Genomic DNA, 22,504 nt, shown 5'->3' with positions numbered 1-22,504 from the left:
ACCCGAGGCCAGCGGGACTACAGCTGTCCTGCGGTCGCCGTCCCACTCGGGCCTATTCCGGCGGCGCCGCAGCTGCGGGTCCCGCCCCGAGGGTGGGACCCTGCCCAGGGAGCAGCGACAAGGCCCTGGCAGCTGGCCCTGGCTCTTAAGGTTTTAAATATACATGTATAATAAAAATAAATACGTGCTCATGCATGTGTGGAATATAAGAGCATAAAGATTGATTTTATTTTTAAGTTTTCCTCCCAGCCTGATAGAGATGTGATTGACGTTTAGCAACGTAGCGATTTGGTACAAGTGTCTGTTGTGCGATGTTCGCCAAACCGGGTTAGTTAACGTCCCCTTTGCCTCACACACATCCCTTCGCGGTGGTGGTGGTGGTGTTGAGAGCATCTACTGTCTCTTGTCCTGGCTACTTTCAAGGCCACAGCATCCGTTGGTCAGGGTCGCCCTGCTGCGCATCAGACCCCGGGAACTCAGACGCCTTCCATCTGAAATCCGTGCCTTTTCCACGAGCACCTTCCCACTCCCCGGCCCCCAGCCCCGGCAACCCTGCTCTCCTCTGTTTTCATGAGTTTCTTGTTTTAGATGCCACATCCCAGCGAGGACACTTTCTCTGGCTTATTTCCCCGTCTTATTTCACGTTGCTCTTTTAGATAATTAAGCAGAACAGTTCCAGCTTCGGATGCAGTCCACCCTCAGCTGTGGACTGGAGTCAGGCTGAACACCCTTGGCAGGTGCTCTGGAGAAGGGGGGCAGTGTCCGCAGGAGCCCACAACTTCTGACCTTAACTTTGACCAGTGACCAGCTGCTGAGAGTCCTGTCCAACAACATGCTCTGGTGTAAATGAGGCTGTTTACCCTTTGTGATTAAAATTGTCCTGTAGGGAGATCACGTGAATACTACGTAAATGTTCAATTAATTGTCCAATTTTTACCTATTATTTTAATCATCCTTGATGATGTTTACCTGAATTGATTATTATTATAATAATTCCAACCTGGTGATTTTCTAGTTCCATCATTCCTTGTGTATTAGTTTGCATTCTACTGTTTGGAAGTGTTTTGCCTCTTTTCCATCTATTTACTTACTTAGGTTGCTATTGATAACCATGGATTCTTGTTTTAGTTTGTTATAAGCTATTGGTCTCTCTCTCTCTCTCTCTCTCTTTTTTTTTATTCTCAAGTTGCCCCAGAATTGGTCAGTGGGAGCCCCACCAGTCTGGACCCCTATGTCTTTGGGGTGTGTCTTTAGCCTTTGAGCTCACCCTTACTCGTTTGCAAAGCAAGCTGCTCCAGCCCCTGAAATCAGCCAATTCTCCAAGGAACTCTATCTGTTTTTAGTAGAGGGCGATACTTAAAAACCCAGTTCACTGCTTCTGGGATATTATTGCTTTTAGTCACTCTCAGCAAACAGCTAGGAAGATATGTTTGTGTCCTGAGACTCACATTGATTTCCACATCTATATAGAAACCATGTGTTTATACTCACACTTCAAATTCCAATACAACTCCTTTTGCATATTTGGAATTCTCTTCTCTGATAGTTAAAAATATGAATCTTATCATTTACTCCATTTGAGAGTATCCATAAGGCAGTTTCAGAATTGCTCATGCATACCACTGTGGAAAAAACAAACTTAATAACTGCCATAATTGCCTATAGTTTTTGTTTGTAGCCTGAGGGTATAACCAAATTACTGTGTTCAGAAATTACATGATTGGGTCCCTATGCTTCCTGTCTCTGTGGTTGTTGTTTATTTAAACAGCGTTAGGATTATTTGCTTCTTTTCATTTATATTTGCAGTTTTTATGCCACATCCTCATTGATTCTACTTATTAATGCTCTTATTTATTCTTTGAGTATGTGAAACATAAACATGGTCTTAAAAGTCACTGCTTTTTTCCTTTAACAGTCAGTATATCTTAGAAATCACTCCACATAAGTTTATGCTAAGGCCTTCATTCTTTTTCATAGCTGCATAGTAGTCCATCATGTGGGTGTACCATCATTAATTCAGCCTCTCTCCTATTATAGACATTCAGGTTATCTCCAATATTTTAAAATTATAAGCAAGACTGCAATGAATACACTTGGATATAGGTATTTTTGTTTTTCTGGAGTTGTGTCTTCAGGGTAAATTCTTATAAGTGGAATTGCTGGGTCAAATGGTGGTTTTATACATAGAGAGGTAGCTAGTGTTTACTGGCAAAATCCCCTCCGAAGGTGTTTCACCTGTTCTGTCCCACCCAGCAAGGTGTGAGGATGCCTGCTTCCCACGAGTTCTCTAACAGAATGTGTTGCCACACTTCTTGATTTTCACCAGTTAGATAGGTGAGAAATGACAACTCAGTGAAGTCATAATTCTGCGTTTCCCTAATTTTGAGTGGGGTTGAATATTTTTCACATTTAGCCTTTTTAAGACTTTTTAATAAACTGTTTATTTGGACCTTTTCATCTCTTTTTGATCTAGTTTTTGATCTTTCTTCCCTTAATTTTTAAAAAGTTTTTATAGACTAGGTACGTTATCCCTTTATCTGTAATAAATGTTGCAAATATTTTCTCCCAGTTTGTCAGGTATAGTTTGATTTTGTTCTTTTTTTTGGCAAAGATTTTGTTATCTTTATCAACCTGTCTCTTTTTTTTTTTGCTTCTGTATGTTGAGTCTTAAAACAACCTTTCTTGTATGTTACATGTTACAATACATGTTACAATAGAATTTACCTCACCTTTCTTTTAGTACATAAATGATTTTATTTTTACAAAATTCAAATAAAATGAACTTTTGTCCCATTTTCTAAAAGCAACATTATATATGAAGGCTTCCCTGTATTAATAAAAATTCTTTAAAATATAGTTTTAAAATACTGCCTTTTCTTTGAGTGGATTGACTCTAATTTACAGGAATCCATATGAATAGCCTCTGATGTTTTGCTAATGTAAATAATGCTATAATGACACCTATACGCACAAATTTTTGAACAAATCTCTGACAGTTTCCTTAGAATACACGTCTAGAAGGTAGCAGGCATTTTCCTGCCTGTGACAGACAGAAGAATAAGGAAGTAAGCAATGCCACCCCTGACCAGGGAGCACCACTCAGACACACGGCAACATGGGTAAACCTCACAATAATTATGTTGGGTGAAAAAATAGAGACCCCCCCCCAAAAAAGAGAGAGAATATACTGTATGATTTAATTTACATAAAATTCTAAAAATAGAAATCAATCTATAGTAACGGAGAGCACAGCAGCGGTTACTTGGAGGGGGTGTGGGAAGATGAGTAGCTTACGAAGGGACACGAGAAAGCTTTGGGGGTCGTCCTCTTGATTGCGATGATGGCTTCATGGGTGTGCACATGTGTCAAACCTACCAAACTGTGTACTTCACATATGTGTAGCTCACTGGATGCCAATGATACCCCAATAAAACTGTAAGAACACAGTCAGAAGGTCAAGAGGACCTGGAGGAAAACAAAACCCAGGTGGATCCTTCATACCTGTTGCATTGCCCACCAGGCCAGCTGGACCACCTCACACTGTACGTAGTCCAGGTGCAGAGCCGGTTTTCCATGGTCATTGCTAGTTTGGTTTGCACAACCCTAAGACTGTTCTAACGTGCACTGTATGGACGATGCAGGCTGACGTTTTTGGTAGGTGTCCTTGCCACTTACATTTCTTCTTGTGTAAAGTATCCTCGTTCATTGACCATTTTGCTCAATTTAATTAACTTTTAAGATTTCTTTTTGTAGTAGGTCATCTCTTCATTTTTATATGTTGCAAATATTTCTTTAAATTTGACTTTCACTTTCTTATTTTGTCTGTAGTATTTTTAGATGGACAGAACATTTAAAAGATGCATATCATAAAATGTGGTGATCTCCTTTATGGCCCTTGTTAGAAAATCCAACCCAGTTCTGAAATCAAGTAAATATTCACTCTGTTTTCTTAGTGCTGGTTTAATTTCAATTTTTTACATTGAGTCTCCTTATTCCCCTCTGGAATTTATTTAAGTGTATGCTAAGAAAAAATCATCTAACTCCCCCCTCCACAAGTGGTAGAACATATTTCCATTTTGGTGATATTTCAAAAGAATAAATAGGCATTAAAAATAAGGCTTCCCATTTACGATGTCCTGGTTTTCCTATCTGTAAGCTAGGTATAAGGATTACCATCTCGTCACTGCATCAGACATAGAAAACATTAGCCCACGACCTACCAGGCTATTAGTCCTCACAGGCAAGCTGAGCATTTTAACAAAACCCTGATGCCCTGAATTCAGGTACCAACAAGGGCTTAAATCAACTGTATCTGCAATCCAACTGGAGTCAAACGAAGTTCTCTGGGGACAGTGTTCTCACTGGTGGCATTCTCCATGTTATTCCTGAGCATCTTGTTCTTCTCTTTTCCAGGCCCTGGATGGACCTCTCATCAAACACAGAGGAAGATAAATCTAGTCAGCTGCAAGACAAGGAGAGCACAAGAAGGAAGTGGGTCATAAAGTTCACCAGGTTAAAAAAGAAATCCACACAGACTTCCACCAAGATGGAGGCGTAGGTGGAAGCACTATACCTTCTCACACAACCAGGTTTAAAAACAACAAAGTTTTAGCAACAAAAACGCAGCCAAACCACATAAAATTGAACTACATGGAAGTCTGACAACAACGAACCCTTCAGCCAAACTGGTAAGAGGGGCAGAGCCAGCAGCAGAGTGAGGTCGGGCAGGAAAGATCCACCAGACTGACCATGGACTGACCTGGGCACACAACCCAGGTGCTCCGGCAGCGGTAGGCAGATCCCAGGTGTGGAGTAGGGGGCAGACCCACTGAGGGCACAAGGTGGTGGACTCACTGAGGGCTAACCAGGGTCACACAGTCGAGTACAGATAAACTGGTGAAGGAGTGAAGCAGTGAGACAGACCGTGCAGGCCCCAGTGGTGGAAAGTGGCAGAGGGGACCGCCATTGTCCCTCTCTGACCCCACCCCCACATACAGCATCACAAACCAGCGACCTGGGTGGCCCTGCCCTGGTAAACACCTCCTCATATGTAACAGGCACGAACAGATCAAAACATGGCTCAAGAACAACTCAGAGCCCCAGAGTCAATAAATCTAAGTGATGAAGAAATAGCCAAACTTTCAGATGCACAGTTCAAAACACTGGTGATCAGGATGCTCACAGAACTGGTTGATTATAGTCACAAATTAGAGGAACATATAAAGGCTAAACTAATTGAAATGAATGGAAATGCACAGGAAACCAATAGTAATGGAAAGGAAACTGGGACTCAAATCAAAGGAGTGGACCAGAAAGAGGAAAAAAATGACCAAACAGAAAGGGATGAAGAAACGAGAATTCAAAAAAATGAAGAGAGGCTTAGGAACCTCCAGGACATCTTTAAACATTCCAACATCTGAATTATAGGGGTACCAGAAGGGGAAGAGGAACAGCCACAAGTGGAACACTTATTTGAACAAATAATAAAGGAGAATTTTCCCAATCTGGCAAGGGAAATAGACTTCCAGGAAATCAAGGAAGCTCAGAGAGTCCCAAAGAAGTTGGACCCAAGAAGGAACACACCAGGGCACATCATAATTACATTAGCCAAGATTAAAATGAAAGAGAGAATTCTAGAAGCAGCAAGAGATAAGGGGACAGTCACCTACAAAGGAGTTCCCATCAGACTGTCAGTGGATTTCTCAAAAGAGACCTTACAGGCAAGAATGGGCTGGAAAGAAGTATTCCAAGTCATGAAAACCAAAGACCTACAACCAAGATTGCTCTATCCAGCAAAGCTTTCATTTAGAATAGAAGGACAGATAAAGTGCTTCTCAGATAAGATCAAATTCAAGGAGTTCATCATCACCAAGCCCTTATTATATGAAATGTTAAAGGGACTTACTTACCTAAGAAAAAAAAGATAAAAAAGATGGACAGTGGAAGGACAGCAAACTCACAGTTACTAAGAACCACACCTAAAACAAAAACAAACTAAGAGGGCAGCTAGATCAGGAGTGGAACCACAGAAATGAAGATCACATGGAGGGTTAGCAACAGGGGAGTAGGAGAAGGACAAGGGGGGAGAAGGTACAGAAAATAAGTAGCATAGATGGTAGGTATAAAATAGATAGGGGGGAGGGCAAGAATAGTATGGGAAATATAGAATCTAAAGAACTTGAGACATGTGGTCATAAACTAAAGGGGGAAATGGTGGGGGAGAGGGTGTGCAGGGTGGAGGGGAATGAAGGGGGAAATAGAACTGTAATGACATAATTAATAAAATATATATTTTTAAAAATCCACAAATGATTTTGTCTGCATGAATTTGACTCAGTTTCCCCTTCTGCCTGCTATTCTATTTATTCCTTAAATACACACATTTGTTTTTTAAAAAATGATGTAGTGATATACTGACCTTTACAGATTTATTAAATATTGCAGCTATAACCCCTAGCACCTAATATGCAAAATTTCAAGTTTATGTAAAATATAAATTAAAAAGTAAGTATACTACAGCAAAATTATCTACCCTATCTCTTTTCAAAGAGTTAGTTCTCCTGATACATTTAAACTCTGTCCCGGTCGACCAAATGCCATGTTCAAGGATGCAGATAATGATGTTCATGTCATTGTTTGGCTTTTAGTCTATACACAGTTGAACTTCTCCCCAGGGAACACTGTGATCATCTTTTTGACCTTCATCCAGAGAGCATGTGGTCCATGGCCTTATGCCTTAATAATATAGGAGCCCTTTATGACATTTTATGATCACAGGCTTGGAAAACCACTGGTTACACTGGGCCCTCATAAAATAGTCACAAACAGGGTCACTGCCCCTGTCACAAAGGCGCTACTCCCCATGACCAGCTTTATTGGCATGTCCAGCCCTGTGGCTACTGGTCCTCTTCCTCCTCCCACGCCCACACTTGGAAGGCTCCTCGGGGGCTGCTGATTGTGCTGATATTGTCAAATTTGCAATCGTCACAGCAGTGAATTCTGTGGCTTGGTTTTCTCATTTGCGGTGTGTTTGCAGAGAGAAATGACTGGGGGTAATAAGCAGGGGGACAAAGCCATCTCAAGTGAGAGAGGGGGGAATTATCTAAGGGACACTCGGTTTTCTTGTAATGACATTGTAATTTCAAAGTAAAGCTTACTGTAGGTAATTTGAAAAGCAGAGTGTGGTATGAAGGAGGAGGAAAAAGAGGTCACCCATCCTCTAAATCTAAAAAGTAGCCTCTGTTAGTATTTTGGATATTTATGGTATTAAGAACCAAACTAAAAACACGTTTAAATGAAGATTAAATATCTTACTGCTAATCTTGAAAAATCGCAGCCACAGGTCTGCATGGAGCAAGCAGATCCCACATCTGGGTGCTGTCTTTTCAGCCAAGTATTCATGCAGGAAACTTGCATTTGTCCTCCTACATAGAACATTTTTTTTCACGTGGAAGTTTTTACAGGGAGGCTGGGAACTTTGCGTTTGAGGATGCTGACCTGCCCTCTCATGGGGAGGGGCCTGCCCTCGGGCCGCCTCGCAGAGAGCTGTGTGATAGGGTCTGAGCCTCGGTCCTTGAGTGCGGGCTTCCCTGCCCTAGGCCTGCTCTCTGCAGAGCAGGGGCCAGGTGGCAGGAGGTGGGGTGGGGGGCTTCAGGGACGCTCTCATTCTGTGCGTGTGTCCTCACATGTGTTGAAAATACATTAGCTATAAACCTTGCAACTTTGTTTTTTACCTACAATTGTAACAAAGATTCCTGTATAGCATTACGAACCATTCTTCAGGAGCATTGTTTTAATGATGTTTCCTATCACAGGCTTATACTTTATGATTTTCTGATTGTCGCCTTATATTTTTATGAGGAACATCCTATCCCTGACCATAACTCAGTGACACTGGAATAGATGCCTGAGAGTGGGGTGAAATTTGGACACGCTGGCAGCTTATCGTGGCCATTCCTCGCTGGTCCCACCCTGGTGCCTCGGTGTCAGCACACGAGTGTGAAGGAGGCAAAAATTGGAGGGCGTGTTATCTGGGAAAGTTCTAGTGCAGGTGGCACAAGACGTCAAAAATAAGATGGTTCACTGACACGATCCCTTTTAATGTCCTGATCAATAAACCCAATTCCATCTGGGTTCCATCTGGAGAGTTCGGTCTCAGAGACGCCTCCCAGGCCGTGTTTAAAAACATGGGCTCCAAGAGCAGCACCCTAGGGAGTCAGCATCCGTCAGACCCTTGCACAGAAGATGCATCATCACCCAACCTGTCCACTTGAGAACTTGAACATTTAGTTCTTTTCCCTTGCCTTTAAAAAGAACACTGTGATGAAATCCTTGAAGGCCAGTGGTCCCACGAATCGGCTCATTAATTATCTGCAGGCCTTTTCGGCAAAGGAGACCACCCCTAGCGGTTCTTCCCAATTCATGTGTGAATAAGAGGAACGAGTGCCCCGTCCCTGGCCCAATCTCCTGTTACTGCATGACAGACAAGGTTAGTCCCAAGGAGAACCAGGTCAGAACATGAGTGTGGACCAGTACAATTAGAAAAACGACCCTAATGTTGACAGGTCAGCTCCAGTAATTTTGTAGATGTGGGACAATGGCCTCGCGAACTGACGTATATTCTATCACACTGCGGAAGGGACCTTGAGCCACCGCTGGGTACACAGAGGAGCAGTCTGTGGCCTAATGAAGTCCAGGGGCCTGGGCAAGATCCCATGGCTGGTCAGTGGCTACCTGAGTCTCTACCCAGGTCATCTGTTGGCAAGCTCAGCACTCTTGCAACTACTGCAGTAGCTGGGTCTCCAGCCCCTGTGCATGGAGACTTGGTAAGGTCAATGGCACTTGGCAGAACTGGTGGAGCGGGAGGCCTGGATGTGGGAGAAGACATCACTTTTAATTTATTATGTTGCTACCACCTGCATCTAAGTAGTGGTATTTTCTGGTGCAGCCCAGACAGGGAAGGTTATCTACTTGTCTTCATTCGCATCTCTCAAGAGGAAATAAAATTCATTTAAGAACTCATTTTTGCAGCCCCTTATTTATAGCAAGCCCCTTATGCATGGAGGAACCACTCCAAATCCAGATTCTTTCCCGATGAGATGCAAACCAGTCTGCAGTGAAACATGTAACCAGGGAACTGTAATTTCCTGACCTCAACATCATTAAACCTCATCAAACCACCCCATTAGCTGGTTTTCATGTAATTGTATAAACACAGTTTTGCCACTTCAAAGCACTTGGAAGTATTTCATTTTGCCTTCTTCCTAGCTGGACAACCTGGACCACATGCCAAGGCTGAAAAAACAACTAGCTTGTCCATCAACTAGTGATGTTTTGTAAGAAGGCAGCTGGACCAAAGCCTTTAGATATATGTCATCATTTCTATTTTACGCTAGGAGACAGGGTGATAATGGAAAACTCGTGCCCTTGGGCTGGAGTGTGGGAGCTGGGAATAAGGGAAAGGGGTGAGTGTCCTCATTTCTCCCTTTCTGGTTCCTCAGAGGGTGAATGCAGCTGAGCTTAACCAATATGCATTAAAGAGATGCCTCGTGGAAGGTATGCCAGAATGGCGAAGTGCACACTTGTACAGGAAAGAGAGAAATTTTGCTTGAGGGGGCCTACAAAGAGGAACATACTTAGCAGGTAAAGAGAATTCTGTGGAAAGGAACCACTCTGCACAGAGTGAGGGCCACACAGACAGTGCAAGTGCAGGGCATGGGCTGGGGGTGAGTAATTTCCCATGTGAGAGACGTGGTCTCCGGCCACGTCTGCCATATCTAGTACTGCACCTCCAGAGCTTAATGATTGAGGGAAGGAATTCCTAGGAAAGAGGCACTGCTTCAACGGGGTATTTTTGGTGCAAATGCAGGGATCCCTTCAGGTTCCCTCAAGCGATGGGGGGGTGGCTCAGGGGAGCTGAGTCATTTTAGGAAAGTATTTTTGGACTGAAACAATGGAGGCAACTCTAGCGACCTATTTCCCAACCCACTCACAGTGGGGTGGTCTCCAGGGTACTTTTTTGCACTGCCGAGTCCTCTGCTCCTCGCCAGCTTCCTCGGCTTTACCCAGGTTCCTGTCCATCTGAACTTTGGCCTGGAAGTGGCCCTAAGGACCACTCTGACCCCTCTCTGGGCATCACCACACTCTTCCTACTTCTGCTGTTGGCCTTTGCCATGTCTGTTCCTAGGAGCGGGAAGCTTGCTGCCGGGACAACTGTTGCACACCAGGCCACCCAGTGCCCACGCCTACTCTAGCCAGCGGTGCGGCACTGGCAGAGGGGCACGAGAGCTGGAGCGAGGGTGTTGCCCTTAGACTTGGGTGGGGGTGCACTCACAGTCTCAAGTACCCCTGTTCAGGGAGCAGACTTCAGTTAGATTTATGCCAAATGACCAAGGAATTGACCTGCATGCCAGAGGCACATTGTGACAGGCTTTTATTGGGGCTGCTGGTGCTACATCCTTTCATGTCCTCAGAGTCCCCCATGACATTGGCCAGCAGCCGAACACCTCATTGCCCCCAAATAGTCTTCTTTATTTTAGTTTTGTAATGAACAACTTGAGTCTTTTCACTTGAAAGACTCATCACTTCTTTCTCAGTTTGGCCGCATCACTCTGCCTTTGTTCTCTGAACAAAGAACAGAAGCTGTGCGCTCAGCTTCATAACGGCAGATGGGCCTCATCCAATCAGTTGAAGGCATGAACAGAACGAAAGGCTGACCTCTCCCCCATAGGAGAGAATTCACCTGTGAAACAGCCTTCAAACCGGGACATCAGCTCTGCAGATTCTGGACTTGCCAGCTTCCCCAGTCAATGAGCCAATTCCTACAACTCTCTCTCCAGTGCATGCTATTGGTTCTGTTTCTCTGCAGAGCCCAGCCCAACACACTCCCCTAAGAGAAACCCTGCGCCCACTAGCAGTCATTCCCAACCCTTCCCCTCCAGCCTCAGCAAGCGCTCTGTATTTGCTTACTCCGGAAATTTCATAGAAATGGAGCCATACACTGTGTGGTCTTCAGTGACTGGCTTCTTTTACCAAGAATAGTGGTTTTAAGACTTCTCCAAGTGATAGCAAGTATCACTACTTTATTTCTTTTTATTGCCAGATAACATTCCACTGTACGAACATACTGATATTTTAGTTCTCCATTCATGGTACATGCACATTTGGTGTGTTACCACTTTTTGGCCACTGTGCTGCTATAAATCTTCATTGACAAGTTGTTGAGATAAAATAATAAAGTTGTTGCCTTTATTTCTCTCGGATATGGGCTTGGAGCACAGGAGTAGAACGTTTAACATTTTGAAGAAGCAGCAAACTGTTTGCCAAAACATCTTTACCGTTTTAGCAGCAACATACAAGAGCTCCAATTTCTTTGCGTCCTTGTCAACACTTGCATTGTCCCTCTTTGCTTGTGATAGCAGCCATCCCAGTGAGTGCAAAGTGGCATTTCCCTGGAGATTTAATTGGCATTTCCCTCATATTTTCTAATCACCTTTTGTCTTCTTCTTTGACCCACGGGTGATTGAGTACTGTGGTGTTGAATCTTTACATTTTCGTGCATGTCCTAAACTCCCTGTTCTTCCTGATGGAATGCTCTTTTTTGTAATGAAGTGTCCCACTGTATCACGTCACATTATGATCGTGATGTCTACTTTGTGTAGGATTAGCACAGCCACTCCAGCTCCATTACAGTGGTTTTTGCCTGGCATGTCCCTGTCCAACCTGAGACTTTCCATCTCTGTGTTTTTAGGTTAAAATCTGCCTCCTTTAGGGAGCATTTTGAATCCAATCACATAGTCCCAGTCTTTTGGTTTTGTTTAACCCATTTACATTTTTTAAAACATTTTATTTATTTATTTTTAGAGAGAGGGGAAGGGTGGGAGAAAGAGAAGAGAAACATCTAGTATCTGCCTCCTACAGAAAGCCTCTTTTTTAATCCAGTCACACGGTCTCTTTTGATTGAGTTGTTTTACTCATTCACAGTTGATGTTATTAATGACCTGGTTATTGCAAACCCTGTGGGGTGCACTTTGGGAGTGCTGGTCTCAGACGACGTCCATAGACTACTCCTGGGAAAGAGGTCTCCCCACACTCAGACACACGTGGAAATGCTGTATCCCACCCCCCTTTGGACACTCACAAGTTATATCAGCATCTAAAAGGTGCTGAGGCCCGCAACAATGCTTACAAGCTTTATTTAGTGCAGCATTTCTCAGGCTTACTTGATCTTAGAACCCGTTTACAGAAGAATGAGGACTGGTATCTCAGGAGGCATAGATACTTCATGGAGCAGTTGGGGAATCAGTGCTCAGTGTTTAGAATGAAGTCCATGTGATTCAAAAATCTTCCCTGTATATCAAGATGAAGATCCTTTCTTTACTTGTACTTAAATATTCAAATAGGATTTCTGTTACCAGGTGAATTTTCTCATGCCCTCACATCAGATGATGTCAAAGGGTCATCCGTTTTCTAACACCTCTTCCAGGTCCTGTCCCTGCTCAGGGCACAGCGGCAGTGGCAGCAGCAGGTTCTAGCTGGGGGGTGTCGCTCTTGGCTCCTGGGACCAGGAGGTGACACAGGCAGGCACAGGCAAAAGCAACCCTGGACCTCTGGATTCAGCACCTGAGCGACCACCTGGGTACTCAAGCAAACCTGGAGTCCACTTCACAAAGCTCATGATTAAGTAGGAGAAACAGATTTGGGAGGGAGCAAATCAAGAACTTCTAATTGTCACTGCAGACACTTGGCGCCATATTTAGAGAACACCACAGGTTCCTGGTAAAGGAGAGCCAAGCCCGGGAAGAGATTCGGGGCTGAGCACTGGGCCCCACTCACCTGGACCTGCGGGTAAGCGGAGCGCCTCCTCTGCCTGCCACCTCACACTGTACATAGTTCAGGTGCAGAGCCGGTTTTCCATGGTCATTGCTACTTTGGTCTGCACAATCCTAAGACTGTTCTAACGTGCACTGTATGGATGATGCAGGCTGACGTTTTTGGTAGGTGTCCTTGCGACTTACATTTCTTCTTGTGTAAAGTATCCTTGTTCATTGACCATTTTTGCTCCATTTAATTAACTTTTAAGATTTCTTTTTGTAGTATGTCATCTCTTCATTTTTATATGTTGCAAATATTTCTTTAAATTTGACTTTTACTTTCCTATTTTGTCTGTGGTATTTTTAGATGGACAGAACGTTTAAAGGTGGCCTATGAGGTGGCACAGGTACATTTGGATTCAGGGCTCCCAGTGGCTGTACCTACCTTCTAAGGGGTCTCATGGTGAAGCCTCCTGGCCGAAGGGGCCCCTTCTTCCCTGTGCACCCCCATGCCCCAGCACCCCAGGGTGGGACTTTTCTGCTCTTTGTCCCTCCCTAAAGGTGTGGCTTCAGCAGGAAGCAGCCACTTCCTTTCTTTATCTTCTCAACCATCCTTCTCAAGCACACAGAGAATAGACCTCTGACCCTGGTACAGGCAGGTCAGTTCTCTCCGCCTCCCCGGGGTCATTACAAGGAGGATTTCTGCTAAGAGCCCAGAGAAAGGGAGTTTGTGAGCTTAACACACATTCGTAACTTTGATTTAGGAGTAATGCAGATCACTGAAAAAAAAGATCCATTTAAGAGATCAGAGCCGATATTCAGGAGTTGAAGCTCCAGCCTGGAAAGAGAGGGCAGAGTGTCAAACAGTTTTCCTCCTTCTGACTCAAACCCCAAGCAGCTGCTACCACCCACCTCCCACGGCTCACAAGTGCTTTGGCTAAACACATAAAAGGGTTGTTCCTTAACTGATAAAACTAAAACTAAAAGAAAGAAAGACAAAAAGAAACCCAGAAATAACTAAATTCTGGAACTGTAATCACTTAAACATTTATGTTTTTATTGAAGTTTTGATATTTTTTTAAAATTTCTGCCCAGTTATAACAATTAAATAGGAAGCTGCGATTACAATTCACAAACTGTGGCATGAAAAAGAACACACACCCCATCCCATCGGGGACGACACCAAACCCTTTTCACTTTATTCATTCAAAAGAGTCCACCGCACAAGTGTCAAATGTGAGCACTGTCCTTTTTTCATGGAAGGGGGAAAAACATTTATTCTGGCAGCATTCTCGTAATTCCAGGAAGTGGTTCTGATACCACAGGTTGCAGGAATAGAAACCATAACAAACTAGGAGGGCATTTTTTTTTTTTTTGCAGGCCAGGGACTGGTAAGATTGTAAGATTCCCCTTGTGCTTAGTGAACCGCCTGTCCGCCTCGCTGCCTGGGTCTTCCCGGGTGCGGAAAGAGGGCGGACGCTCCTGCCCAGACAGGGAAATTCCTGTGGAGCAGAGTGTTTTCTTATCTTCAACCCTCCCTGCAACCTGAAGCAAGGTCTCACGCTTTTCCAGAGCTGCTTTCGGTCACATGACCCTTTATTGCGATGACTTAACCACACGGGACACCGAGATTCCTCCTCACTCTGCCTGTCTAGGGTTCCGATGATAGCTCGTCACTTGTTGAAAAACGGCCGACACTAAGAACGTGGGCACTTACGATCATGACACCAGCACACACTGTGCAGGGTGCGTCACCCCCAGGACACTCATCTTTTCATTGAATAGGGTCTCTTGGAGAGAGCTAGCTCAGAGTCACACACATAAGCGTCTTTTCCAAAGACAGGTCGAAATCAGTTTATTTGACAGTTTAGGACCTGTCTCTGGCCAATGAAAAAATTCCATGCCCAACGATGCAATGGTCTGTAAAGCGATGAAATGCTACCATTTGGTTCACACTTACACACCTGCACTCTCACAAGCGCACACTAGAACTGTGACAAAAGGCCTAGTCCGATCAATTCTGTGACCACCGCTCCTAAGACAATGAAACTGCAAATCAGAGGTGTTGTCTTCAAGTATTTAAAAATGGAGAAATAATCTGATTCCCCTTGCTTTTCTGATCCTAAGACCTTGTACTTGTTGAACCGGAGGTTCTGGAGTTAGGAAAGTTACCTCCCGGGCACAAAATATTCTCCAAAAATTGCTTTGTGATGTTGTGCGGTGCAGCCGCTCACGTGCTTGTTACTTCTTGTAAAAAATCTTTTGAGGCTTCGTATGCCGTGGCACTCCAAGAGGCAATACTTTATAAAAGAACACTGCCAGCCGACTGGCTTCTCCTGTCTTACTCTGGTGAGAACCGGCCTCAGGCATTTTCAGCCACCGCGCAGAGGAGGCGGGGAGACAGTCCTTCACGTTCCTGCAGCCCACGCCGAGTGGCCCCCTTAGGGTTCCAAGACAAAGCAGTACTTTTGGTTTGCTTTTTGAGTTTTGCTTCGTGGAGAATTTAAAACAAGACTTTTACTAGTTCTTGGCAGTAGACTGACCAATCAGAGGTCCTATGTTTATAAATAACCAGTGGGGGACTGTGCTCTCCAATTAGGCTGTTTACCATCTTAAGGTCTGACAGCCCGATGTGGAGGGCTTTCCTTCCAGGTGCTCCGCTACATCTCACACTCTGTTTCTGGGGGCAGGGAAAAAGGAAGTACTCATTATCAGAGTTCTCTGCATGTTTCCGAATTGACTCCTGATTATTTGAAGCTATTGAAAGACTCAGGTTTTCCATGGGCTTGGCGACCCCCTTTGCTTTCCTCTGCTGAAGAATCTTTACACCAGCCCTCGATCTGAGAATCACTGAGGGACCAGGCACAGGCAGCAGGGAAGCCTGGAGCAAGGAACGCTCTGCTCAGAGACAGGAAGAGAAAAGGAAAAACCCCCGACCTTGCCCAACCTGCCCAGCGGTTTACAGGCAGGGTCCTTTCGTTCACAGAAGGAGAGGAGGCACTGCCTGAGGGGCACCTTGAAGATTCTTGCATGTGATTGGCAACCTCTAGGAACCAACACTTAACCCATAGGCAGAGATAAATCCTTTTTTTTAACCTGAAAAGGATTAAAAAATAAAGAATGAACAAACAGGTCTTATGCTAAAGTAAGAAATCAGCCCCATCTTGGCACAGTTCTCATGCGGAATATTGCACCCAGTGTTAACTAATGCTAGAAGCTTCAAACTGTATAAATTTAAATGTATTTGCATATTATAAAAATAAAGATAAACATATACATATTTTACACTTGTTACGGAACAGCAATGAATGGTCGGTCGATCCCTCTTTCACATTTAACAGAACTGAAATCTGCGTGCTCCGGACACTGCCACCTGTACTGGAACTATGGCTTATATGTGCACAGAAAACAAAATCCCTGAGAAGCCATTCGACTTTTTTTTTTTCCTTTTCTTCAAGTAGCGCTCTCCTTGGAGGATCACAGTTCTGAGGTTCGGGTTGTAAAACATTTGCTCCATGTTCTCTCCCTTCCTCCCCCCCGCCCCTCGTGACCTCGTCTGCAGGCCAGGTGCATTCCTTTTTCTGAGAGCACCTGGACACTGTGTGTTTTCAAGTTCATGGAACACACTCGGGCGCATGGCAGGTGTACCAGGAAGGAAAGGTGGTCCAGGTGAGTTCTGATGCTCTCTTTTCTCCACGGAAATTCCACAGCCAGAAAGGTCACTGGTGTCTGTGCTTTTCGCCAACATTCTTCCTGTGTGGGGAGGGGAGAGAAAAGCCCAGGAATGACCATAGGTAATGATTCTCACTTATAAGAACTGGGGGAGATATTCTGCATCTATTTTTTGCACATATTTTTCATTTCTATTTCTATAACTCCTTCTAAAATGGAAATGTCAGGCAACTAACATTCCTATAAAGGAAAGAGTCCTTCCACCGGGACCTGTCAAGCATTTCTGCTTGTGACATGAGGTTCAGACACACAGATGACACCAACTAGCCATAAGCACTCATTCCACTGTGATCTTACAGCATAACTAGATTTCTCATCGAGAGCCCCAAGGTCAAACACAGAGCTACGGCCCCTCCAGAGATGCAGGCAGACACCCAGGGACATGCCCTAGATTAGCCTCCGGGGGTGGGAACAGACGCTGAAAAGGATGGCTGGGTGTCTCTCTGGACCAAATGGCATGATTTCGCTCCCAGCGTTATGAGCAAGGCTGTCAAACTCAACCCTGGAGTTGAACGAATAAAAATGAAGAGCCTGCTGAGTCTTTGGCTAATTAAATGAAGTGACATTCAATTCAGACAAAATGATTCCAGGAACAAATGGCAAGTGTCCCCATCCCTTATTTCAGCTTTCCTATAACGAGAAGCAAAGCAACACCGTAAGAACTGTTTTAGCAACATTGAGTAAAACATACCAAGACACAAAGGCGTTACGATCTGCTTGCCTCACTCTCTGCCCTCCATCTCTCCTAAGGCTACTTGATTTTGGGGGAACTGATCATTTAGCATCGACCTAAGACATCTCTCCAGCCAATAGAAGAATGTGCCGAACATAACATTAATAACAATAGCACCGAATATACGCACCTCCCACTTACTAATGACTTACTACATGGAATAGCGCCATTCACCGTCCTGCATTATTTCCCAAGTCATCGGCTCCTCAGTCCCACCAGGCAAGTGCCACCTTCCTCTGCATTTTACCAAGAAGCAAACCAAGGTTCCAAGACGTGAAGTGAGCTCCCGGAGGGTGCACACCAGAAAGCGGCAGAGCCAGGCCTGCAATGGGGGTGGTCTGATTCCAAACCCTGTCGACAGGCAGGAATATTCTGGGCCCCAAGGACAGCGCCCCGCTTCTATGGCACTCAGCTAGGAGGACTCTTTGAAGACCTGTTAATATAGTAACTTCACAGTGGAGAAAGGTTTGAAGCCTGCCTCAAATTCAAGTAATAATATAATCCAAGTCACTGTGAAGAGGATGGCAGTGTGAAAACACATGGAGCAGCCAACCAGGTACCTTTGGTGGTGGGAGATGTGGGCTCGTGTGAGAGACGCGCTATGTAAATGCTTTTCTCACTGACTCTAGGAACCTTCTGAAACGTAGACAGCTTGTCTGGCTGTCTGCTCCCCTGAGCCCCACACAAGGCTGAGAAACACAGGACACCCCGATCCAGGGTACTTACAGGGAATATTCAGTGTTGAAGGGGGTAAAAGGAAAACCATTTTGAACATTCTTCCACATTAACACCACTTTTTACGTTTGGGCTCTTAGAGAAGAAAGATCCATCGAATCACCCCCTCTCACTGGGTCCCCATGTCAACACTTGTCCTCATCCATCAGACAAGATTCGCTCAAGTTCCTCAACCTTTCCCCAGTTCTGGCTGGTAGCATTCTTGTTCTCTCTCCTCTGTGCCTACAAGAGTTCAGTGACGCCCCTATCATAGCAGGTATCATGTTTTTGTTGTAATCACTCACAGGGTTGTCTGGCTCCATCTTCTGCCCTCACTCTCCCCAAGGAGGCTATTTGACCCCTGAGGGCAGGGTCTACTCAAGTTATTTCCGCATCCTCAACACCTGGCATGATGCCCAGGAGAGGGCAAATACTCAGCAAAGATCTGCCGAATGAATGATTAATAAGATGTCATGAAACAGTCATAGGTAAAAAACAGCCAAACTACTACGAGCTCATTAGTATAATGGAAATGTATATATAGGAAGTATTGAAGAGATGTGAAGAGTGACCAATTACAGTTAGAAGGGCTAGGGATGGCTTTTCAGAAGGTAGCACACGACCTTGGCCTTAGAAATATGGGCCTTCACTGGGTAGGCAAGAAGTGGTGGCAGCCAGCTGCGGACTGAGACCCAGCCAGGGGTGCAGTATGGCCGACCCCGCACACAGTAAGGGAATGTTGCGTGCATCAGCAAGGTGGCTGGGGTCTGATTGTGAGTCATGCCCACGATTTTGAACTTGAGACTAAACTCACTAGGACACCATTCAAGACTTAAATAGGGAGAAAAGGGATAGGGTCTGAGTTGAAAGATAATATTGGTTTGAAGGACAAAAAGAGTAGAGAACAGGAGGCCAGTTGAGAGCCAACCACAGGAATCGGCAGAGAGGTGGGAAGAGAGAACTCTGGAAACAGGTTCCTAGCTTTACAGATGGGGGCAAAGCACAGGCTGAGGAAGAGCTGGCGGGGGGGCGGGGGGGGACAGTAGTTCACACCTGTGAAGCCTACACGTCATCCTAGGGGGCTGCCGGGTAGGAAGCTGGAAAGACAGGCTTGGAGATGAAGGCAGAGGGCAGCGTGGGGGTCCTAGACCCAGATCCTCTCAGGCTACTGCTGAGCATGCGTTTCTGGGATGCAGCAGCAGAATTATCCAAGGTATTCCGAAGCTTAGGCTAACCCTGAAGCCATACCTTGATGTTTGACCGGTCCTTTTATTTCCTGCATTCTGAAGCTTTGGCACTGGGCCCTGCTGTCCCGGGAGGGTCTGCCCTCCCAGTGTTGGCCGGTTCCCAGAGAGAGTCAACACCTCCAGCGTGATCGCGCCTCTCAAATATTGTACCAACCAGTCCGGAGCCCACGCCCCAGCCACTTCCTTTATCAGCTCTCACACACCTGCCCTAATCACCCCAAGCGCCTGGTACCAGCAACCAGGGACGGTCCCTATGCCCCAGAGCCCGTAGCCCACTGAAACTATCCAGACTGGCTGGTCCTAAGCCTGATCCCCTGCCTTGTCCCTGCCTTCCCACAGAAACCACAGTGCAAGCTCTTGGCCACAGTTCCTCCCTCCTTCATGACGGGCCCGGTGTTCCCCATTAGCCCGCCCCACCCCCTACCCCCAACCATGGCACATTGGTCCTTTAAGGACACCTGAGTAATAAACTAGCTTTCAGCAACAGCCACTCCCGATCTGTCCGCCTTACTGTACCTCCAGCGTTCTAGTAATGTGCTGTGTGGGGAAGCAAACATGAAAGGAACCTGCTGCACAGACAGCACCGACCTGGGAGCCACGGCGTGGACCTCAGGCCCGGCTGTACGCTCAGGATCTGGGGCTGCAGGCACACGGCTCGGTCTGGGGCTCAGTGCTCCCTACCCTGGGACGTGTGGGGCTGCTGGGAGGAGCAAGTGAGTCGGGGGCCCCGCCTGAGTTTATCCAGGCACACAGTAGCCACGTGTGACTATAACATGACAGAAATGCTACCAGCTCCTCTTAGCTCATGAAGGCTGAGCTGGGAGCGGGTGTTCTCTGAGTGACAGCAGGTGGCCTTACCCACAGCCCTTCACGGGCTCTACGTGGACCCCTGCACGGTCGTGGGGGGCACGTACTTCAACACCCTCCCCTTCCTATCTATCACTCACATGCACCTTCCTTGGGCAGGCACCTCGGTAACAAGCTAAACACTGCTAGTAGTCAGACGGTGGCTTTTACTCAAGTGTCTCTATTTGCATTTTGAAATTTTGTTCTTCGTGATGACCTTTGTATGTTGTCTGCAGTGTACACCATTACACTGTTAATAATTCTGAGTAGAAATGACAGAGCCTGAATTTACTGAGCGCTGTCTACTCAGTGTAAGGAATGATGCTACGTGCTCTCCCTGCGAGAGTCTGTCTGATGGCCAACAGTGACCCCACGAGACCTGCACCTGGCAGGTGTCTACCCCACAGCGTAACAAGTCGGGAAGACCCCAGCTCGGGAAGTTAACTCCAGAGCCCATCGAAAGGCCTGGAGAAAATAAACACAGACTCCACTTTTGGAATGCTGTTTGCTGTGCTAATCAACTTGAGCTTTTCCTGCTGTTATCGTACTCTTGCATAATATCTGAGTAATTTTTCAGATGACTGCTTTTTTCCCACAGAGAGCTGATTACTGATACATGCAATATCATAGTAACTTGGGCAAAAGAATCAAGCGGTTCCCTTATCCTTAGTTCCCAAATGCATCTTGATTCTGGATAAGTAAAAGATTTGTCGTCTGTCCTGCTCTGTGGGATCTTTTCATCCCAAACCCTACCCCGCCCCCTTTTCCTAAACTCTCTCAGTCTGTAGGGAGCCCTTGTCTGTTTAAGAAACCCTCTCTGCTTCCCGGAGACTTACCCTGAAAAACTGGTGCTCCTAGAGTCACAGATCGGGCACAGTAAAAATGACGGCATAGGGGAAAGTAGCACTATCTTTTCCACTTAATTTTCCAAGAAAGTATGGAGATACCTAAGCAGAGAGGGAACAAAGTCCAGCATCAGTGTGGCTGATGGGGGACTGGACGATCAAAGAGACCCTCCTCCTCCTCCTCCTCCTCCTTCTCCTCCTCGCCTGTGAAAGCTGCAAGGCCACCAGCTGCCTCACTTTCTGCAAAGGACAAGCCAGTCAATGCAAATCAACAGGCTGCTCACCCCGCAGGGGGCAGCCTTCCCCGCCCTCCACGTTTCCAACATTCTGTGGTCAGCGGAAAAGCCTCCACTGTGATAAAGCCACAGTTCCCTCACTCTGTTGTTTTAAAATTTTCTTTTATCAAGTTCATGTTAATCTGAGTGCGTTTCAACATACTTTGCCTGTGTATTTGGCAAGATAAAGGCAACCAAGTCTTCATCCTACTTTTTATAAAAGGCTATTTCAATAGTATCCATATGTCACAACAATATAACTGCCAACATTCCTATGCAAAGTGACTGCTACATATCTGAGAATATGTAGAACTTGTCCTTTGGGGGACCCGGCCTGAGGGAGAATACCACTGCTTACACACAAGAACCCCAGGTGAAAAGGCAGTTTTGAAACTCGGGGTCTCAGCTTAGCCTTTTGTTATTAGCAGCACTTTCTGGGAAAGGAGAAAGCTTAGCCCGACAACGTTCAACCCAGTCCCCCCTTTTTTCCTAATTCTGTAACACACGACCTGCCAAAATCAGAACTAAGTTCCTCTTTCAGCCCCACTGCTCCACGTAAGATGGAGCCCAGACAAACGTGTACCAACAGCACGAGAGAAATGGCACCTGTCAGGAAATGAAAGTGACACAGTCCCCTTTCCTGAGCATTTGACGATCAAGCCATCGGGCAGCCACCTGGAAGACCGGGGGTGGCACTCCAGTGCGCTTCCAGGTAAAGCATTTTCATATGCTCTCCTGTTGCGTTCTGCCTTCTAAATGAGAATCAGCAGACACCTTGGTATCTAGCAGTTTTTCAGAATATATACTTCAGTTGGCAGGAGGCTGGCTTGTTCTACACCTCTCTGGAAGTGAGAGAGAGAAACATTCTACAGGGCACTAAAAACGAGACGCGTAAGCTGCCCTTTAACCGAAGCTGCCACCTTCCTTCTGAGTTGGAATTTTAAGTGGCTTGACCCACAGACCAACAGGAGGGAGGCAGGAATTCACACATAAACATTTTTCAACAAAACTTTAAAATCATCCTTCTGCTTTCTCCTCACTTTTCCCACTGAAAGCGTACGTTTGCCCCTTACGACTTTTAATGTCCAAGGCTCAGTGTCCCTCCCTCTAAAGGCTGGGGACCGGTGAGGCTGCCATTTGGGAGTCCTGAAGGACAAACACGGGGGGGGGGGATGGACGTGTTCATTCACCGGCTGGTAGAAATCCTTCCACGATGTACACATGTGTTAAATCACTGTGGCGTACACTTTAAATATCTTACAATGTTGCCTGTCAATTATTTACCTGATAAAAAAACCCC

At 45.6% G+C, this 22,504-nt stretch overlaps 1 protein-coding gene across 2 annotated transcripts in view; it reads right to left on the bottom strand.

The window, feature by feature from the left end:
• Positions 1–13,848: 13,848 nt before the first annotated feature.
• MFHAS1 (multifunctional ROCO family signaling regulator 1) overlaps positions 13,849–22,504 on the bottom strand; it is a 67,453-nt gene continuing 58,797 nt past the window's right edge. Inside the window, exons 3-4 of one of the 2 annotated variants that reach the window (XR_005080079.2) lie at positions 20,921–21,031; positions 13,849–16,565 (exon numbers count right to left, since the gene is read on the bottom strand). Coding sequence is in view for 1 of the 2 variants with exons in the window: in XM_037128809.2 (XP_036984704.2) it covers positions 16,532–16,565 (34 nt within the window). In the remaining variant the exon portion in view is untranslated. The remainder of the gene's footprint in view (positions 16,566–20,920; positions 21,032–22,504) is intronic. The other variant, XM_037128809.2, reaches the window with a different exon arrangement.

The sequence above is a fragment of the Artibeus jamaicensis genome, unplaced genomic scaffold (genome assembly GCF_021234435.1).
Source record: "Artibeus jamaicensis isolate MK-2021 breed Jamaican fruit bat unplaced genomic scaffold, CSHL_Jam_final scaffold_833, whole genome shotgun sequence".
NCBI classification, from domain to species: Eukaryota; Metazoa; Chordata; class Mammalia; order Chiroptera; family Phyllostomidae; genus Artibeus; species Artibeus jamaicensis.
The sequence above is the reverse complement of the archived record's forward strand: the minus strand, read 5'-3'. Positions and strand labels throughout refer to the sequence as shown.